Source organism: Plectropomus leopardus, chromosome 9 (assembly GCF_026936395.1).
Source record: "Plectropomus leopardus strain MGB_pleo_1.0 chromosome 9, ASM2693639v1, whole genome shotgun sequence".
NCBI classification, from domain to species: domain Eukaryota; kingdom Metazoa; phylum Chordata; class Actinopteri; order Perciformes; family Serranidae; genus Plectropomus; species Plectropomus leopardus.
In genome coordinates this window covers 5705988-5728876 of record NC_142184.1, presented here as the reverse complement: position 1 = coordinate 5728876, position 22889 = coordinate 5705988, and the positions used below count along the sequence as shown (strand labels likewise).

General features: G+C 38.3%; 2 protein-coding genes across 2 annotated transcripts in view; both read right to left on the bottom strand.

The window, feature by feature from the left end:
• Nucleotides 1-22889, bottom strand: part of pfdn4 (prefoldin subunit 4) — an 85979-nt gene that overhangs the window by 41286 nt on the left and 21804 nt on the right. The window lies entirely within an intron of this gene.
• LOC121946499 (N-acetyltransferase 8B) lies at nucleotides 1904-4665 on the bottom strand. Its single transcript, XM_042491084.2, has 2 exons — nucleotides 4609-4665; nucleotides 1904-4054 (listed from the first exon to the last, which is right to left on the bottom strand). Exons 1-2 carry the CDS (start codon nucleotides 4625-4627, stop codon nucleotides 3303-3305), a joined length of 771 nt encoding a protein of 256 aa, XP_042347018.1. The 5' UTR covers nucleotides 4628-4665; the 3' UTR covers nucleotides 1904-3302.

The following is a 22889-nucleotide window of genomic DNA, read 5'->3' as shown; positions in this document are numbered from 1 at the left end:
GAGTCACACACTACAAGATCTTTCACCTGGACGAATCGCTGATGATTATATCATGTGATGTACACATCGAACCACAATCTGAGGTTGGGGAGAGAACTAAAGAATATCAAAGTCAAAAAGTGACAAAGCAGCATTTAGAGTAAGTTATTAGGCTAATAACTTACAGAAACATTGCATTCGATAGTCCACCTTCCACCCTCTCTTCTCCTCGTACTTCAGTCACATCTTTGAACCAACCTAATCCCCAGAAAAAAAGGCAATGTGTGTTTTTTGCAAACCATGGATGTGTTACTTTGCGCAGTTGTTACTGTGTGTTCTTGTTTCTTGGTTGTTGCTGGCTGTACTACAAACTTCCTCTGGGCATAATAAAGATAACCTTGAACCTTAAATGCGGGGGTAAGTTTAGGCACAACAATTACTTGGTTGTGGTTAGGAAAAGATTATGTTTTGGCTTAAAATACCAAGCTTTAGGGGCACAACCCCAGCTGAAAAAGCAAGTGACGTCTAGGTAAAAAAACACTTTTTGTGGCCATATCTCCACCGGAAAAGCAGTTTGCTACAGCAAAAAGCCATGGAAACACTGCAATGACTTGCTAAATCACAGCTGGTTTTGTTGTTTGTTGTTGTTGAACAATGATCTGGAGCTTGGCAAGCATCTCGCCGAAGACCCCTAGAGGTCCTTGAGGGAGTACCAGGAGGTCCCCAGAAAAATGGGGAATAGTTTCTTTTCTCTATATAATTCGCAAGTGAACCAAATGCGAACTGGAGTCATAAAACTTACTATTCTGATCATAGATTTCACTTTCTTCACTATTATCTCCTCAAATGTAGTTGTCAACTATAGAATGCTGTTCTTTACTGTATCTAACAACTAAATCCTTTCAGATGAAGGACTCTCAAGTGAAGTCTTTTCAAATGTGTATCAATTTAGTGGTCCTTGGAGCAAAAAAGGCTAAGAACCACTGGTCTAGGTGACACACCATCAATCACCCCCCAATGACAGAGTCAGATAAAATACTATGTCACAAAACTTTGATGTGATAGATATGAAATGTGCAAATAAAGCGTAAAACATAATGTGTGGAGCGAGCGGACAATCAGGGCTAAAACTCGTGTAGTACAAACCAGGCATTATTTACATCGTCTCAGAGGTAGGGGTCAACTATCAATCTCTTTGCCATCAAAATAATAATTCCCACGACCTTTCACCCCTTCTTTGTCTGGTCCCTCCTCACACATATCATAAGACCACCGATATGGACACACATAAGCTTTCTCTTCATTGTTTGGTGTTGATAATCTGCCTTGTGTACGATGACCTGAATGCATTGCGTTATACTGAACTCTTTATCCTCTTTTTAATGCCACACACACACACACACGCACACACACACACGCGCGCACGCACACGGAGCAAGCTCTTTTAGCCCTAAAGAATTTTAAACCTCCCAATGTCCTGATACTATTGCATTTTTCATTGGTATTTTAAGCAAAGAGTTGTGAGGTCTTAGAAGTCAGCTGGCATTAATTCCTCTGAGGCAGAGGGATTCAGCTTCTCCCTGGAAAGAGGCTTAAAAAGAAAGTTCTCCTGCTTCCAAATGACTTAATTTCTCCTTTCTCACATATATTTTTATATTCCTCAGTGGACAAGAGAACAATAGATAACTGAACATGGATATTTTTTTGTTCTGTTTAATGGCCGATAATTAATTCAATAAAACACCTTATTAAGATGTATTGGTCTTCCATGTACAAATTATAAATCACTTTGACTTAACCAGAGAAGTTAACTAATTGTCTCATTGTTTTTCCATTGTTGAGGGCAATGAACTGTCAGAGGTGCAGGTGGATACATAATACATCAAGGCAAGAAGAAATACAAAGAAACTGAGATCGTTAATGCTGCTTTGTGGAAAAAACATGAAATTTAATGTGTCTTTTTCAAACTGCCATGAGCTAGAGATATGAGTGACCAAATATCACACAAGAGAGAGATTTTTGTGTTGAATGAGACAAGAAGCATAAATTAATTGAAATATACTTAAGGCCAAGTCCTCCAGCCCATATGACCACATAGTCTGTACGATTCGACCTCTGAAGAAAACAAACAGGAGTATTTACTAAATTAAAGCCCCTACCAATGGATATCAGAATATCTCGTTAATGAAACTAAGTTTTAGAAAATGTTGTTAACTTAATGAAGTGGTCGCCTGGCACAAAAAACAATGTAGTAAGGTTTAAAAAAAAAAGATCATGCATTAGCTTAGAATAAGTATTTTTATGACTAAGGTAATGTAATGAGATGCATCTCGCATGTCACATATTTCGAGTTTGGTTGCTCAAAATCAGTCAGTGCTGATTTTTGGTCCCACACGGGACACAAACAGTGGTCTTCCAGATGAAAAAAAACCAAACTATAGCTATAATACCTTTTTTAAACATAAACTTTTCATAAAAAAAGAATAGGATTAGTACTGAATATTTAAATAAATCAGGGATTGTTGGTTATTTATGAAAGGTGAGGGGGTGGTGCAAAAAGGGAGAAGCTTTTAATTTTTTTAAAGCATTGGGAAGGGACTTATCTTTCTTATTTTGCTTTACTTTAAATTTACTTGAAAAGGCTGTATTTTGAATTTATTTTACTGCAAATTTTTAAAGAAAACATGAGGGCACCTTCTGTGGCAGGATGATACGCCACTGGATGGTGTCAGTTTTAAATGCTTCTGGTAACAGCGTAACATAAGGAGCTGGAAAGTCACTATGAGACAGGTGGAAGGGGCGGAGGATGTGTCCAACAAACCCTGAACTTTCATCTGGAAGCCCGCTGTCTGCTTCTCGTATGAATATTGACCCAAACCATGATGTTTTTTCTAAACATAACCAAGAGCTTTTGTTCCACAAGGAAATAAATGTAAATATGAGGTGTTTTACCAAGGCTGGAAGTTTATTTTGAGAAAAACTATATGCATCTAACGAGCAGAAGCTGTACATTTTCAGTGACGCAGTGCATTTAACTGACACGCTGTCCTGGAACATGAAAAACAATCATAAGGGAATACCCAGCTCCTTATATGTAGTCCTGAACGGCACTGACCAAGGGGGGATATTTGACGTGTTTGGATGAGAATGTGTTGCCTGTAATAATTAATACCACAACTCAAGGTTGCTGCCGAACAAAAATTTTAAATACGGATTTTTATTTCTGCTTGTAAGAACGACCTATGTGGTCTTACTTTGGAGGATGACTGCCTCATTCTTAATGTACAGTTGAGGTTGTTTCAGGTGCTGAGGTCTAAAGTCCATCAAATGAACTTCTCCATTCGCATCACATTTATTCTGGCCAGTTTGGAGAACCAGCGGTTAGCGTGCGTGTTATTGTGGGATGCGGTCTGAACAAAGCCGAATTTCTGGTACAGGGAAATGGCCGTCGTCTGTGGCGAGCTGATGTCCAGGACGAGGCGGGTGTATCCTTGCTCTTTGCAGAAATCAAGTGCCTTCCTCATCAGCTGCGAACCCAGTTTTTTGTGGCGCCACTGAAACGCCACAACCATGTGGGAAATCTCGCCATAACTCCCATCACCAGCATCTTGGGCGAACTCTGTGCCTCCTCCCATCGCTCCTCCGTTCCTGTCATCAAACCTTTCACCTTCCTCCCCTCCACTCTTCCCAGTCACCGCCACTATTCCCACTACCTTTGACTCGCCGTTGACGTCCGCCTCCGCCACCCAGAAACCGTTATCAGGGTTTTCCAGGTAGCTGGCTGGAATGTCAGCCATATCTGTGCCCAGCCTCCTCAACATGTAGCCTTCGTAGATCTCGTGGCAGCAGTAATAAAGGAGGCCAGCCCATGCACTGCCAAAGAGTAAAGCTTGGAAGTAAGAGCTGCCTCCCAGCACATAGCCAGCCATGGAAATGCTCAGAGCAATGCCAACATGGTCTGGGTGGCTCAAGGCCTTGAAGAAAGCCGGGTATACATGTTCCAGTATCCCGTCACGGAAGAGCGACATGACCACATGTTCGTCTGAGGGTCTATATTCCCTGATGGAGAACTGAACTGTATGTCAGAGAGGGAGAGAAGGAAAGAGAGAGCTCAGTGAGGCTAATCTGCCTCTTGTTGCAATAAGAAATTCCTGCAGGATTGCACAATGGGCTCAATACAATCACGTAACTTGTTTTTAAGGGGGGGAAAAAAAGAATCAATACACCTCTTACAGAATCTAACCCTTTTCATTTCTAATTTAACTCTATTCCACATGAATATAAAAGCCTGGCACTTGACAACCTGAGGTCAAAAAAAAAGGAATAAAAATCGCAATTACAATTATCAAAGCATTGTTTCTCTTAAGATTTCAAGAGTGGCGAGATGCGATACAATAAGCCTTAAAAAATGCAGACAAATGGAAATCAAAGCAAGGTGAGAATACTGATGCAACAAACAAAAGGTCTTTGGTTTCAGGGAAATGTGTTACGTGTCATCTAGGCATGTTAGTAGTGCCATTCATTCACACCCTAGCTGTCTTATTAATGCTCTTGTTTGTAATCAACTCGACAACTAAAAAAAAAAAAAAAAAAGTATAAAATATTAACATAATCAGAACATCAACTTACAGTTATTTTTCTGGGCCATGCCGACTCTTTCCCCCTCGTCTTTCGCTCACTCTGAAGGACTTAACACTGTTGCTCCCCCTGAACTTAAGCCACGGATTGTGATAATCAGCCATTCACAAAAGGGATTGAAATGAGTCTGAGCATGCTCACCTATGAGTACACACATACACACACACACACACACACACACACACACACACACACACACACACACACACACACACTCACACACACACACAGGGAATACTTGTGGACCTCTAATGACTTTGAAGTATAACTGCTACTAATTGTTGAACATATTGATTATATAAGAAATTTAATAGCTACACTGCAATGACAGTGATTTTAAGGAAGCACGCTTTCTGCTTAATTGAAATTAATCACAGTGTTGCTTTGATTATGAAACGAAGAGTATTTTTTAAAAACTTAATTAGCTTAGTCAACAGAGTAAAGAACTCTATCAATGGATTTCTCAAGGAGGATGAGCACAGATCTTGAATACGTTTAGTCAGAATATGAGCAGAATGTGAATCCAGAGCTCGTTCGGGCACTTCATAGATATTTCCAAGAAAAAATGTTCTTATTATCCTCTTTTTCAGTGCTTCAGTTTTGGTGGCGTTCTCTCAGGAAGCTGCCGTGGATATCAACACCGCTTCTTCCTCCGGAATATAAGGTGAAACTAAAATTAATATTGTCTAGCCCCCGTGACATAAAAGTGTCCTATGGCGTCGGTGACAGTGTCGTGTGCAATAACCCGGTGGCCCTCTGACATGATTAAATTTCCTTGGCAGGAGAAGGGCCTTTACACCTGTTTAAATCAATAGCGCTGCCTCATGAATCTGGGAGTGCTAGAAGGTCAAAAACTCTGGAAGTTTCTCAAACCATTTCACAGCCTCAATGTGAATTCTGAAGTGCAAGTGAAGCCTCTTTGAAATCACAATTGGTGAGTACATTTTAGTTCTTCTGTTTACATATAGTGGGCTGTATGATTAAAAAAAAAATCATAAGTGCCTTTCAAACATGCATCCAGTTTGATTAATGTGAAAGGGATTTAAAGACTCTTTATGTAACTTTCAGAAAATCCTTCTCCAAGGTCGTTCAGTGAACTGCAGTCAGCATCTTCTGTAGCTACGAGCAAACACCTGCATCGACCACAACAGAGACAAAGACTGGCTGGATTAACAGGCTTCTTGTTGACAGAATAATGAAAAAAATTAAATTAGAGTCATATTTAAAATAATGTTATTACGTACAATGTTCAGATCTTTCATTTGGACCAGTGACTGCATGATTTCAATGGTTTGCCATATGTGAATTACTTCAGCTGACGTCACAAAGCAAACAATGACAAATCCATTCAACGCAGCTTTACAGCTAGCTGGTCGGGGTGGGAATCACCACAGGGCCCATGATACGATATTATCAAGATACTTAAGATACGATACAATATTTAGGGTTTCCAACACATTCATTTACTTCAAATAACTGCTGCCATGTATTGACTTTATATTTTTGAAGCTGGACCATTCATAAGGTGCGCTTATATACTGTTGCACCGCACTCTCGGAGTGTAGAGCGTACTCTGGGAACAGCCGGAGAACGGCAGTCGCAGTGTGAGTAAAACTTAATCGTTAATTGCCTGGGTCTGAAAGTTTGCATTCACTTGCCTCTGCAGAAACTCCTCCTCTCATCCATCAATCATAATCATCAGTCGATCAGCTTTAAACAGATCGACAGATCAAATATCCACCCCACAAGTCACAAACTGCTGCTGAAGGAAAATATAACTCACGGAGAGCCCTGCATGCGCTGTGCTCACTGACCAGCCAAAGCCTCTCAATTTAGACACACACAGACATTCAACAACCCCCTGACACTGCCTCACATACACCGTAGTTCTGTGGGAAACACTGAAATGTATGACAGAAACAGCCTGTGTGGACTCTGTGTTGTGGTGGGTGCCAGCCGTTTGCTAAGTTCACTGCTGCTGCACAATGTGCCACTGTAGTGGACCTGAAGAGAGATGCAGCATGGCGTTGGGAGAAGTTTGACTGGAGTTTGCCTCTATATTGAAGTCAGTCCACAGACTGTTATAAGCAAATGAGAAATTTGGGAAGGTCTCAGTTTTTAAGTTATGCTACAATTCATTTACCCACTGGCAGTAAAAAAAAACACGTAATATATTTTAAAAGTTACAAACAATGCCTTTAACATGTTGGTCTCAATTCTGAGTGACTCACTCTTAATTTTTACTTTACAAAGCCGGACTAAGAAACATTTCTGTAACACAACACAACAATTGAATGGATTAACGTACAAGTTACAACACAAGGTTAAATACACAGATTTCCCCTGCACAACGAAGCTGGAGCACACAGATTGACTAGCAGCCTTTATGTGTGCAAACAGTGTAACATTTCAACACTGTCGTGTCTTCGTCAGAGTCTGAAAGTCCCTTTTCTTTCATGTTTGCTGTCCTTGAGCTGACAGGCACCTGATTCAGTTGCACGCTGCTCTAAGATGTGTGGAGAAGAACCCAGTTTCAACAACATTTAAAATGCACGTCTTGTTGGCCTGATTAAGATCAGTAGTACATTTCTTGCGTGAGTAATCTCATATGCACACAGAAAATAAATTAGTTTAATAAACTATGAGACACTGAGATTCTTCTCATGTCAGATCAATCTATAAAATTAATTTTTCCCCAAACGGTGTGGAGAAACAAAGAGTTAAAAAACATCATATAGCCACAATAATAATCAGATCAGTTGTCTCCCTCCTTATAAATTCAGTTTTCATCAACGTCATGGATGAGTAGCATAAAAAGAATATCCAACAAAATGCTTTAGATACAACATGTGGGCAAATAAGACTTTAACCACTTAAAAAAAAAAACAACAACTTTAAAGGCTTGTCACTCTACGTTTTGTGCAATGTCAGGACTGATAAAAAATTCTGTATGAAATGAACAACAAAAGTTATCAAATCCATCAGTAATGCAGCCTGTGAGAAAACAGACAGCACTCGCCTTTCTTTGGCTCCTTCCATAAATGTCCCATCACATCTGAATAAAGCCTTTAGAAACACTTACTGTATGGAAAATTCAGCTATGTCTTATTTGGTTTGCTGTTTACATGTAGAAGTTATTTCAATGTTGTAGCTTTCCACTGTGGGGTCATACTTATGTTCTCCAGCTCTGTATTCACTCCATCTACCCTGAACAAAGTTAGGTTTCAATAGCAGTTGATTATTGCCATATCAAAACAGGTTAAGGAGTTAGGTTGAGGTTAGTAATGATCAGCTAATTTGTTGATTTATGTTTTCATTTTTAACCGTAACTGCAAAGTTGAATATATATATATATATACTATTTTATGCACTATTTTGCTTTCCTATCATCTTCGATAAATCAAATCTATCCTCAAAGGGGCTGCAGAAAAATATATCCTAGTGATCTAAAATCGTAAAAATACCAGTGTAAGTGTATGGTATATTTGAATATTTGCTGTGCTTTACCTTACACACTAACCAATCAATGCAGGGTTTTTTTAGGTGGGCCCATTTTAGGTGGCTAAAAACTACCTAATTGAGGCTGAGATTTCTCATTCTTATTTTATTTGGTGTTTGTGATGCAAGGATTTTCTACCTGGAATTTATCGTAAATATACATTGTGATTCAGCCTATAGGGTCTAACCAGTTTTCTGTGTTAGAGTCTATTTCCATATGAACTAACAAATGGTTAAGTTTCACTTTCACTTTGCTTGGCACTCTGATGCCTCGTCTCCAGCATACACTGCCGCTCAGAGTGTGGTGCTCTGAACCAAACATTATATTCCAAAAGCACCACAAAGTTATCGATGGCACGGTGTGTGCCAGAGTGCACTCTGGTGCTCGGAGTGCCTACTTACAAATGCACCCCGAGTCACAAATGTCCATAACCATGCTGAAAGATTTTAGCTGACTTTTCATTAAAGTGTTTACAGGGAATTATGGTTTTTAATCTCGGTTCGGCCCAAAACTGCTGATGTGATTCAAGTCGGGTTTGGACAAAAATTATGGAAAATCATGAAAAATTATGAAACCTCAAAGCTGGTGATGTGACAGACAGAACCTGGTTTGGCTGAGTGTGGGTGTAAGTAAAGGGGGGGCTGGTTCTGTCACGTTTGAACACACTGTTCTTGATGTCGTGGGCCCAACTCAACTAAACGACAATTATTAGGAGGATGCCCTATAGACTGACTGCAGCCCTACACACAACTTCATATTGAAACTGTGTTCAAGGGACATGATCATGAAAAGTTTCTCGTACCAGAGGGGTTGTTAATAAGTGGTTATTGCTAAGACTGGTGGGACTTGATAAACATTAATGGTTGACTGCTGAGCGGACTGAATAAAACTGCCTTTTTAGGTGGCTCGCTAATGTAGCTCAGGTTAGAGAAGATTTCAGAGGCAGTTTCAAGTCGAGGCTAGAGAACAGTATCACCTGTCAAACAGCCCAGTAAATTTATGATGGCACAGCCCGATAGATCAAAACATCATTTTAACATTAATACTACTGGAAGAAATATCAGTGTGATGTAAGGGTTGATGCCAGGGAATGTATGTATGTAGATTAGACAACACACAAAGAAATGTCTGGAAACATGGGAATAATATAATAATGTCACCTACATTTAGTTTCCCAAGTTTCTTGGACACCGTTCAAAAATGAAACTAAAAGTCATGACCATTACTTGTTGCATTAATCAAGTCGTATTTGAGTATCATGAATGTGTCACGGTATAAATTTCTTCAGCACATAATACTTCATCGTCACAGGAAAATAATATCACTTGATAAAATTAGTTTAGAGTGCTTCAGAGTTGATTGCACATTGTCTTGAAACAAAAAGTCTCGAGAAAAAAAAGGTTAAAGTTGCCCTGGAAACTAACTGAAGGCAAACTGCAAGCTCCACTTTTAATGGTTCCATGAGTGCCCAGTGAATTGCATTTTTATTCATGGACATGTACTTGCACACGAGGATTGTAGGAAAAAGAGCCTGTTCGGTATGCTTGTCATTGAGCTACGACATTAAGGGATTAAACCATTACATTATTGAGTTTTTTTACCCCATATATCCAGTGGCTCGCCATCATTCGAACACACCTCAGACAACTTTATTTCCAACCCACTGCCTCTCCAGAAACTCTGAATTGAATCTGAATTTCCTTGTGGCTTCTTGTGCCTCAAAAGTGCATATATGCAGAGCTAATACACTCCCCAGAGATTTCCATTTCGTTCAAGACATCTTTCATTATTATAGTAATGCATTTGCTCTTATAGATTATATGTTTGGATTTGCGCAGGCATTTATGATGTCTGAAAGTGCCCCTGTCAAAGTAAAACATGGATATTGAGTTGGACCTGTGATTTTCGTCTACGAGAGTGGAATCTTATTTAGCCTTATGCGTCCGTAAAGGCACTTTCTCCCAGTGCAGGACATACAGTATCTATGGAAAACAAAAAAAACCCACTCTGCTTCATAATACTCACAGGGTTAAAATTTGCAATGATAAAGAGTCTTGATGGTGATTCACACTTCGCAAGAAGAGCGAGCTCAAAGTTCAGTTCACACAGATTAAATTGAACTAGTCTGTGCAGTGTATTTCTGGGAACGTTTTGGTCCCCAGATTTTGCTGCCAAGTGAGTGCTCTTGACTTTCACTCTTTGCCGTTGCAGACATGCTGCAGCAGCACAAAGGGAGAGGGAGACTGCACAATAAAGTAAAGAAGCAACGAATTTCCAGCTCACAGCAAGTTAATACGATACAGTCTCCGGATTTTGTTGATATCTAGTTTGAGCAAAAAATGTTGCACATTTGCAATCCTTCATAAGAGTTAATAGCTTGTTTACTGTATAGCATGAATGTCAAACTGAACGCCTTGATGAGCCAGTTCAAACATAAACATTTCCTATAGAAAAACAAAAACAACAACAACAACAAAGAATCATTGAATATTTGTATTCAAAACAGGAAAATCCGACTCCACTGGCATAATCCCGATTCGGGTACAGCCCTACTATTTATGTCTCATTCCCACTTCACAAAATCATCAAATAAGAGTAATTTTTTTGTCCAGATTAATGTGTCACCAGATAAACTTCATAAGTACATTAAAATAAGGAAAACATTCATATTTTCAGTCAAAGTTAGATCTTCTGTGATCCATTCGAGATAATGCTGCCTGTAACTAGACATGATTTGGAAACGTTGCTAATAAACATAACCAGAAAGTTGATCCCTTTTTTTTTTTTTTACAATATTCACTCGTTGCAACTAAAGTATGATTAATTTCTCTTATGGCTATGTTTCGGTACTTTGTCTTGGTCAAAGAAAAACTGATTTTGTGAAATATATCAATTTGCTTATTGAGTTAGATGAGAAGATTGGTACCCTTATATAAGAGCCGCATCGATCTACTCATCCCAGTTCTCAACAAGAAAACTAGATTTCCCCAAATATCAAACTATTAACCTTTGAGGTTTAATCAAACAAGTCAATAGTAACTAACAGCATGAGAAAAGTGACATTTTGTGTATTATAATTTAGCTAAAACTACAATACTTCTCAAACTTTATCCAAAGTGTTTTGTTCCCTTAATGCAATAACACACAGGCCTCAGGATGGTGTCAAAGTCCTGCACTTTGCTCACCAATCACCTACACCACCACCTTCTAAAAAAGTCTTTGCAGTAAATAAACAGTGTAATTTCTCCACTTGAAAAAACATTGCCACAGAATAACATCCAGGAAACAATTACGTTTTCTCACAAAACATATTTGTCAGTACAAATCTCTAGTATATAAATATAATTTGTAGCAGAAAAGGTTGATTTATCCATATATTGTGGGCAGCTCCTTCAAGTTTCTGCACAAAAAAATGAGAGCAGGGCATTGGGAGGTTTTACGTTGCCTGAATGTGAATTTTTAGAGTTTGTGTTTTGTTTTTTAATCACAGAGAGCAAAGTATTTGTACTGAGAATCCAGGGAGCACATTATGCTTGGGTTATCTTGTAACAGTGTTTTAGATTACAGGAGATAAGAAATCATAATGAAAGTCTGAAATCACAACAGAAAGGGAGCTGCGGCAGAAAGTTGTCTTCTTTTAAATCTTCTTTTATGATAATCTTGCTTTATCGCAATCCAAGTCATGCCCTGCTTTTTTTCAACCACTAAGACATTTTACCCACTGGAAGCAGACAAAAGTGATTGTCTCACCTCAAAGTGAGAATCTGCAGGTAATTTTCATACTGAAAATGGCAGGATTTCAGACAGACACAAACCTCCCTTAAGAAGCTACAGTACTTTAAATTCAACTGAATAATACAAGAAAGCTGTCTAGACACATATTGTATTAGAGAGTGATGATGGGGTCAGTTGTAAACAATGTGCGAATGTGTGATGATAAGTGCTGGACATTACCAAGCTGCCCTCTAACGCTCACAGACTTTTCATGGTTTTATATGCAAAACTGAGGACTTCACAGAAACCCAAACTAAAGATTTCTAAGCACAATTGTCCTGTGAGGCTCTTGAAATGTGCACCAGTCAGTTGGATGGATAAACAAAAAGTAAATCTTTGTTATTCCTTGCCATTCATGAAGCTAAAAATGTGAAGTTTTGCCCGAGGGAGGTGCCAGAGAAAAGGCTATGTTGTTACCTAAAAAGTGTTTGAGCTGTTGACATGAAAGTGTTTAGAGATTCTCATGGCATCTTTCTTATTTTGTTTCTATTTATTTATGTATTTTTTTGGCCTTGTGGTTTTACAGGGAAGACTATTATAACAATTCACTTTTGCTTTTTAAAAAAATATATTTTGGGATAATACAGACATGGGAGTCATGTCATAATCAGTTTATGTTGGTAAAAATGATAATAGGATCCCAATAAAGATGATTATATGATAGCAAAGTGTGCTTAGAGGTGCCATACTACTGTTCAAACGGCCTAAAATTCTGAAGCACCATTAGTCCAAAAAATGTCCCATGAGACAAAAGCCTATTCCTCCGACAGTATGTTATCCAAAAACACAAATTGCCATTGCTCCAAAGCCCCAGTTTTAAATACACACTCCTGTTTTTTTTTTTGTTTTGTTTTTTAACTAAACCTTTGCACCATTATACAGCCGATTTCATGCACCGATCACAGGTGTTTTTACTGATCCTTTGTGGCGTTTCCAGCGGCGTGTGAACCACAGAATCTGGGTGTTTTTCACCAACCTGTCCCTGACTTTCCAACGACTTCTGCACCATCAAACTTGGATGTTTAAAACTGAAACTTGATCTTTTCTGAGCCGTAAAGTGTTTTTGTGTCTAAACCTAATCTCACTTTTACCACAGCTTTGCTGACAAATGTAAGGTATCCATGGTTTACAGACCCATACAACACATTTTTTATAGTGATTGGGTTGTCTAACTGCAGGTTCTCGGAGAAAAGGGACTTCAGAGTAATGGATGCTTGTTTTTGGGATAACGGGCTATCGGAGAAATGGTCCAGTGGAACATTTTTGGACTAACAGGACTTTGGAATTTTGAGCCATTGCAACAATGGGCAGTCCCTGTTTCACAATGCTACCACATTTACAGTTTGTACCTGCAGGACACATGATTTTGCCATTACTATCAACCTTTAGATACCTAAAATATTACATGTTGAACATTGACCGCCTACCCAGAAGCGGTTTGTACAGAAAGGTGTCAGTGGGTGATAAAAATTTAAATGATGCATCCTCTGAAAAGCATGACTATAGCAAATGAGACTGTCAACAAATGTCATTCAGGAGAAAGGTTATTAGTTTAAGTGATATCTTTCACAAAATGAGGGACACCTTTTAGGAAAAGCACTAAATATAGACAAATATTTCACTCTGAAACAAGGTGCTGGGCAGTTGGGTCAATGGACTGAGATGGTTTTGGATATATCAGCCAACAAAAGGCTACAGAGAGACCACATGCCAAGCAAATCAACATGAACAAATTAAATGACAAAATACACTATTGTCCATTCCCTCTATAATGACACACAGAAGCGCTTTCTGAACTGATGCCACTATCTACAGGATGGTGGTCCTAAAACTGCCAAAACGTATTTGTTTTATGATCTTTAAGCTTAAGGTTTGGTTAGGTTTAGGCACAGAAACAATTTAGTTATGTCTGAGAAATCATCATGGTTATAGAATTAACTATTCAGTTGAGGCTTGACTAAAATTGTGGTCATGGTTAAAAGAAACCAATGGTGACTGTGTATAGAAAACAAGAAAAACGAGCAGTTAAGGTCCACTGTTTTGTTGACCCCATCCATCTATCCTGACCTCCTCCGTCTATGGACTTTGTTGTTTTATAACAAGGTCAAGGGCTTCCTTCCTTGCTCCCGATGAATAAAAGTCATAGTTCATACGGTCGCGAGAGGGTTTTGTCACTCTTTTGTAAGCACGTAGATTTCAGGGTTTTGTTGAAATAACTGTAATGCTGTTGTTTTTCTTTGGAGAGTCACTGTTTTCTATCAAATCTTAAACACTAGAAGCTTCTTATATGTGTCAGTTTGACAGAAAGGCAGTTATTTTATCACTTTGCACAAAAATAAAGTATTTAATGTTATTTCTGTAGGTTGTAGTTATAGTTGCAGGTCTGTCTGATGCAGTTTTGATGCACACAGCTGTTTATTTGTTAAATCCTCATTGAATGTTTTGGTCTGAAAGAGGAATTACAACACAAGCCAAATTAAGGTTTATTGGTCTAACTTGAGAGTGGGAGCCAGCAGCAAAATAACCATATCATTAAAATAATTTTACTTTGGTCTATTTGTATCATTTGGCAGTGCAAGAGCAACACAGAAAATATGTTTATTTAAGGCATCTACGTGAGATAAACTATTGATATTGAATTTCTGCTCCTTCCTTATAAAAATATTGTTAATTAAATATAAAAGAACTCCACAAAACTAACAAATAATCTTATAAAAAACCATAGAGTAAAGGTGGTCTGTTTGCTCTGCTCCTGAATACAGATTGAACGACAACAAAAGGCTTTTCAGCAGAACTATATTGTGGCTCAGGCTCATCCCGGGCTCTCTGGGGACGGCTGGGTCAGAGAAGGAAGCTGCAGCAGCAGCAGCCTGAAACTAAACTCCATCTATCACACTTAAAAAGCTGCCCACCTCCACCTAGCCACCAATATGCCAGGAGATGTTGGGGGGGATTATAGAGGGATTTTGCAGCAAGATAAAGCAGTGAATAAGCATCGGCTTGTTTTTCATTAGGAGAAGCTGGTATTGTTTAAGGTTAATTACTGACTTGGGGACATGGCTTAAAAGAACACAAGTCCCTACATGGCTGTAGGCTATATTAAACAACTGATTTGTCTCAGACAAGGCACATACCGAGGAGCAGCAACTTAAAGACTGTGATAACATAAAGGAAGCAGTACTGAGGACAAATAAAAGAAAATAAGTAGGTAAATAGATAGAATAGAAACAAACAATATTTTATTCACTCAATCGGTGATGTGGTGGAATAAGGACAGAAACCTGCACCGCTAGTAGACTACTACTATATGACCTTGCAAACACTGAGACTCTAAATATAGGAATTACTTGAAAAACCTCAAGTAAAAAAACTGACTAGCAGCATAAATCAAATTCTTTAAGCAATTAATCATTTTTTTTCTCTGTTAAAGTTTCTGAGAAATCAATTTAGGTACATGTCTGCATGCAAGAAATAACTGCATTTATGTATGTAGATGAGACAAAGCCAGCTTGTCACAGACATTATAATTGGGGAGAAAAAGACTGCTGTGATAATCACACACAGTTTGAATTTTAAAAAAACGAGATGTGTTGTAGCTATTTTTATGTATCGTCAAGAATGTTCATCTTTTTTGGATTCTTTGCTGTGGAGGCATGTGAGAAATCATAAGTTTTCTACACAAATTAAATGTAACATATACAAAGGACCATTTGTATTTGTATAGTTTTCCTCTAACACGCCTGCCTAACAGGGCAGTGCAACACGGCGATACATAGCAACACAGCAACATAGCAAGGACTAGCTCGCTATATAGATATAAACACCTCATTCTAAGGTACTGAAAACACATTTCTTATTTTCAGTAGATTACACGCAAAAGAAAACATACTAATTACTAATTAAATTCCATTTCTGCAGATATATCCCCCTAAATCCTACACACTGGACCTTTGAGTGGAAAACTAGCAAAGGTAAAAGCAGAAATTAAATTCTTTAAACATTTAATCTTTTTTTCCTTAATTAAAGACTCTTTGAAATCAACACATATGTGTCTGCATGCAAGAAATAACAGTATATTTCTTTATGTAGATGATTCATAGCAAATCTTTCACAGACATTATAATTGGGGAGAAAAGCCTGTGATGATTACACACAGTTTGAATTTAAAGAAGTGCTGCAGCTATTTTTATAAGTTATGACAGCAGTGCATTGATTTGCACATCTTGGCTTTATTTAACCTCCATCTGACGACAACCAGTTAACCTCTCTGTTCGTCTGATCCTGAGATTCTCCACAGAAAATCTGTTTGTGAAGGTTTTGACCGTTCACCCATTTTAATGTCATTACTATTCATGTGTTCTTTCTACCCATAAAGTTAAATATTGTCATTTTCATTACTCCTCCATTTCTGATGTTAATGCACGGAAATCTGATGGAATGCCCTGTTTAATGTAGGTCTTAATTTTACACAGCCGTGCCGGCAGGGAAGTCGAGTCTGTTATTGGCACTTTCAGTTATTTATTTTTGCGTGACCTGGTAGTGCTCGGCGCTCATTTAAAAGTAAACAGCCTCCTGTTTGACTGAGAGGATTTTTTAATGGACTCTGCCAAACTGTATCCCAAAATTGGATTAGATGTAGAGGGGATTAAAGTGTAAAATGTTTCTATGCATCAACTCATTTTTCTCTGATATAACATATTACAAATGCAGATCCCATAATGCACTGTGCATAAAAGCATGACTCTTTTGTCTATTGACAAGGTGAAAGCACTATTTGAGAATGCAAATTACACTCTGAGATTGAAAAGGATGAATAAAAAAAGCAATTTACTCTGTCAATTTACTGTATTTTTGAGAATATTATTAGTGATTGCTGTTTGGGCGAGGCTCCGGAAACAGGGTGATATTTTAAAAAGTAAACAAAACTAAATAAGGCATCCTCACCCCGGTGTCCTGCTACACATCACAGCTGTACAGTAAAGTGACCTCTGCTCCAGCCAATTTAAACACTGTACCTCCACCTCTGAGAGGAATTATAATTAGTGAGACAGGTGCAACAGCAACTGCAGCATCCTGTTGTCAGATGGTTCGGATCATCAGAGGTCATGTGGCTTAAGTTACTTTCATATTGAGAAATTCAATTAAGGTTGTACCAGCAAGTACCCGCACTTGTATCCCTGGATTTACAGTGTTATTGGGCAGAAAACATTGGCTCCATATGGCCAGTGGTGGATAAAAGATTCATAACCTTTTACACTACAATGTACAAACACATAGGTAGAATGTAACAACAAAAGTCTCTAAAGTAAACTCACTAAAATGTAATAAAATGTCAAAAATATGAGTACTCTCTATGCATCGACCATAAAAATAGAATGGGAATAGAACAGGAATTCCCATTCAAATCAACAAACAGGATCATCACAATGGCAGCTATTTTTTTAATGTACTGTATCCACAGAGTGCCCCAGGGATGATGTTTTCTGTAGGCCAACCCGGGAGCTAATGTCGTGCGGGTTCCCTCGTCAAAAAGCCTATGGGATTTTTCTATTAGACTTTGGATTATTGCAGAAAATAAAATGGTTATGATACTTGCATGTTTAGTTCACCGAGACAATCTTAAGCCGTGCTCGGCTCGGTTCAGCTTGATGATGTTGTGTAGTTTCATTTTGTCACTTGTTAGCAGCTTCTCTTTTTAAGACACAAAAAAGCTTCAGAGTTTACAAGTGGGGTATTTACTGAAATATTTGATGTCAAATAACAAAAAGTAAAAGTCTCTTCAGCTTGTGTTAACCACGGACCTTATTTCATATTTTTAACCAAAAACCCGTCCTAAAAACCCACTGCCTTTAAGACGAGGGAACCGAAGTGCTGAAACAGACTTTTGAGTTTTAGGACTCATTCCTGGAGTACTCTCAGGTAACCACTGCAGCAGGCTAACGTCCATATAAATAAACTGACTGTGTCAACCTGCAAACTCACTGAGGTGAGGCTCTGCAGTAACAAACGTATTACAGATGTAGTAGAAGTATGAGGAATGGAGAGACGTCTTTTGTGCATGATCTCCATTGCCTTGTTTAGAGGAATTGAGGATTGTTGGATTTACTGGATTAAGTCTACTGTTCCAGCAATCACTGACTCTGGTTTGTTTGAAATAGAAGCTTAATTCATTAAGTTAAATTATAAAATATGCTGGTCTACATGCTGTTTATTCCGCTGTCTCTCTGCCTCTCAGCTGTTCGCTAAGCAGTGGATCAACATAACATCATATTTCAACAAACATTTAATCAATGGCAACAAAAGAAACAGGGAAAAAGGGTTAAGTAACAGATTATCAAAAATGTATTTAAATAACAGTAGGCCAAAATGGAGGTCTCAAAGCAGTGATTCAGTGCGGTTACATATACACGAATAACCTTTAACTTTTCCAGGTTATGATCATATTTGGATTATGGTGTTTGGACTGCTTAAACATGGACGCTAGATTGCCAGTGAGTGGAAAATGTATGTTTTTCAAACTTTAATGTTTTTTATTTTTGTTGTAGTTTTTCACGGTGTCTGACCGTATTTGAAGAGTCTGAGGAAACAAAGAAGAGAGCAAATTAATCTTTAGAAAACATCGGTAGAAAGCGTGGCCATTAATTCTTTGGCCCGGCAGAGCTACGATGCTGCTCATTTGGAACCAGAGTCTGCGTATTCGCGACCTCTGTGGTATTGAGTTCCCGCTGATAAACCCGGCTGACAAATCGTGAGCAGCGCCATTGATCGTCAGCACACTGATTGGCACACGCAGCTGTCATGCATTATGTCACACACCTTTTTGTAGCAGTGCTTTATTTGCTCTATTTGCTTTAATGTCAAGAGTTAGGAGAGGATATTGATACCACTCCAAGTCTGTTCATTAACTATGAAGTAAGAGCCAGGAGCTGATGAGCTTAGTTTAAAGATTAGAATCACTGTTGAGTCCTTCAACCAGCACTTCTAAAGATTTAACTTCTAATTAAATGACCACAAGTCAAGTGATATGCAGAGTGAAGGGGGGTAAGGGAGTCCCCAGGGCTCTGGGTCTTCAGGGTAGTTGAACTATTCTGTTTGGTTGGTATTACAGCCTTGTTAATATGGATGGGTCCTCTCTTAGTGGAGAAAATAAAGGGTTCACTGGATCAAAAAATGTTACATATCTTCTTTGGAAATATGTCAATATCTTAAAGGAATACTTCAACCAGAAAATGAAAAAAATGAGCATTTATGTGTCAATTATCAAAACGTTTTCATCCCAACTCATCACATAGTGCCACACATACATCCACACAGGAAGCTAACTCCGGACTCCTGCTCAAAAGTCAGTTGTTTGTATGAACCATCAACCTCCCATCCCGCCGCCCTATAAGCTCACTCATACCCCTTATATGATGTGGTTACTGGCAACGTTATTTCCTGACACTGACGATGAGCCCATGCCTGGTTCCATCAGGCTGCGTTATTGAGTGACGCTGCCCGTACAACGTTGCATGTGGACGCGCCTGGTGCCATCAGGACGTCCGCCAGCGTATAATAACTATGCAATCTTTTCTGTTTGAGCGCGTTCTCCTCTGACACCATTCGGTTGGACGCAGAAGGTGGCTTTTTATGTAACGCTCGTACACGAAAACCACTGACAGAGTATATGACGAGTTTGGAGTGAGAACAGGCTACAATTACCAACTGTCAATTGCCTGTACATCGCTCTGGTCTTCTAGCAAAGGAAAGCAGTCTGTTGCTTATTTTTAGTGCTTTTTTATAGGTTTAAAAAAAAACAGCATACACATGTTGAATTTGGTGGAAAATTGATGTTTAGCAGGTTAAGCAAACAGGCAATTATTTTCGCAAATGATAGAAATGCAATATTCCCTGAAGTGGGAAACACTCTTTAGGTGAGGAGTGAGGTCAAATATATTTGATGGTGAAAATATGATCAACATTGTACATAACAACAAGCATATGTGAATTTCACATTTTCTCTGATGTTCAAGATTATTCAGACCTTGCTGAATCCCCATGGTGCTCATCTTTGGTATAAAAGTTGCAGTATGCAGAGTGCTGCAGTCTGAAGTTATTGTGTATGACAAGATTTATAATGCAAGTCATTTATCAAAATAAATGCACCTACAGGTAAGACAGTGATAAGGAATCTTATGTATAAATGTATGTGTAGACTGGATAAGGTAGAGAACAGCATAACTGATGCACTGGTTAATCCTAAAAGTTGTTTACATGTTGAAATAAACTTTTAAGACAACAACTCTGGTGCAGGAGAAAAGTTTTAATCATGATAAATAAGTGTTTTTTAAGTGCTGTGAGAGAAATCTGTGTTTTTTTTTGTTTTTTTTTTAGGTCTGCTTGATGCAAGTTTTAAATATGTTTTTAACATAGACAATATAAAAACTGAAAGTAGCTACTGTGACATCACCAAATGTTTGTGGACTGCTGTTTTGAAGCCTCGAGGTCAGCATTTAAGCCGTTGCGATCTTGGCTTTTTGGATACAAAAGTAACCATATTTGGACAAAAGATCAGAGCTGTGGAGGAGCGAGGGGACACCTCCCCTGCCACTCAAACGCCCCACTCTAAATTATGCATAACTTAAAGCCTTACTAACATTAAATGGGTGAGTTACATAAAAATTCCCCCTCAACTGACTGTTTTGTACCAGGCTGTAAACTTTTTTGTTTCTGCTGTTTAGTTGGACATTTCTCACATGAGGGTCTATGGGGTTGACTCTGTTTTGGAGCCAGCCTTAAGTGGCCATTTAGTGATTTTCAGTATTTGGCACATTTGGCTTAATTTTTTACGGCCTCAGAGGTTACCTCTTTGATATAAATTGTATATATTAACTATGACGCCATGTCACTTTACCTAAAATGAACTGAACTGATTGAGGAGATCTGCAGAAGCATCTTTAGAAACTGCATTAAGTGCAGTATGAAACGTGTGGTTTTGCACACAGACAGTAGGGACACGTCCCTACCAATATTTGAGTAAACTCATTTGCATTGCCCTCATTCTAATAGTTATGTGCATGAAAATATGGGACAAATTGCACCTTGCATTGATATACTAAGGGATAGTGCATTTGATTTTTCAACAGGGATGATCCCGTATTAAGCCTCATCAAAAGGGTTTTCAGTTAGTTTTGGTATTCCACCTTGAATGAAGAGCAGCGCACAGCCGCTTAATTAAAGTTTGCCTCATCCAGAAAGAGTCCAAAACATGGCTCTGTGTCTGTCAGACGGTCTGAAGAGGATACTACCATATCAGCAGAGCATTAACGTCATGCACAGCAGACCACAGGGCAGGTCAAATTTTTTATTGAAACATTATGACTTTAATGCCTTAAAATATATTTTATTAACCAATCTATTATTATCATTATTATTATTAATATTATTATTAATATTATACTAATTAGTAGCTATAGTAGTAATATTACAACTTCTGTCTCAAAATATAAATATTCTTGAGTTGAACATGAGAAGAAATCTTGTTGAAACACATTAGCTATTCAAGTCCAGGGATTTACAAATTAATTAAAACTGATTAATTCATCATTGATGTGAATAGGTGCTAAATGCACATTTAAAGAGCTAACATTCTCAAACAAGACACAAAAAAAGGATGGCTAACTTACTTATTCCTACATGTGTGTTGACTCAGCAGGGATAACATTAAATGAGAAAGCTCATCTACAGGAGAATAAATATTTGAAAGCAAAACAGAATATATATAATATAATATATAATATTGCATTATTTTCCTTTATAGCCCATTTTATAATTTTAATATTCTCCTATAAACAGGATTTTGTGTTTTTCTTTACATAAACAGACATTTCCACCGTAAGTTGGTGCATAAAAGTCACTAAAATGCAAGAAAATGAAGTGTTTGACGCTCAAAATTTCCCACCAGACCCCGACTTAATGTGTCCCCACCAACGCTGAAATGAATCCAATGCCCTTGGTGTGAGATAAGATATGCAACAATGGGAAAATATCATTATCTCAGCTGATCAGGAAATCTGTGTAATTAGTTGACTTTGTCTCATATTATCAGCTTTGCTTTAGTTGCAGCTCAGCCCTTTAAACCATGTAATGAATCTCCAGATGTGAAGATACTCCTGCTTTGCAACATTCACACGATATCAACAGACTGACCTCATTTGCTGATGTGGGTTAGAGTGTTTCCTGCCTAAAGAGGCTCTAAGCAAGTATCAAAAATGATCTCATCCTGGGAATTCCACCCTCCTTCATCGTGACATATATCTTCCACCTTTCAGTTGTGCTTTTTTGAACCTCACTGCTTTATCTCTCTGCGCATCTCTTTGAACCGGCAATGTGGCTGAGTCCCTGTGGGGCAGGTTGGACGTTGCATGAAAAGAATTGTTGCACGATGTAAATCGATGAATATTTTAATAAGTGTTCACACGTTTGGAGAAAAATTCAAACGATTTTTCTTGGAAAATGCTTGCAAACCTCAGTGATCCGTCACTGAGCAGCTGTGGTGTGTAAAACAAGTGTTTATTACACTGCACACGAATGTCAAAATAACTTTAAGCTGCCTGATGTTGTTCTATCACAGGACAGATGTGACATCACGCCAAAAAGACACGTAGACTTGTTTCTGATACTGTAACATATCTGTGTATCAAACAATGTTTTTCCTAATCAGTTCTCACAGCAGAGGTGGGGAGCGGCTGTTAACCTCATTTGCTTTCACTGAGCCTGTCTCTGTCTGCGTATTTTTAAGTGTGATGTTTTCAAAGTCTTTGAAGAAAGACAACCTAGATTTTTTTTTTACTCTGCAATTTCTGGGTGCTGCGAGCATCAGCCGTATATTGCCAACAATTTAGAGATAAGTGATGATGAAAAAAGGATGAATTCAAGTGTTACCTCAATTTAAAGGTGCAATGTGTAATTCCTGGTCTGGTGCTTCAAAAAAACGGGGTATCATTTCTTGTTTTGCTGC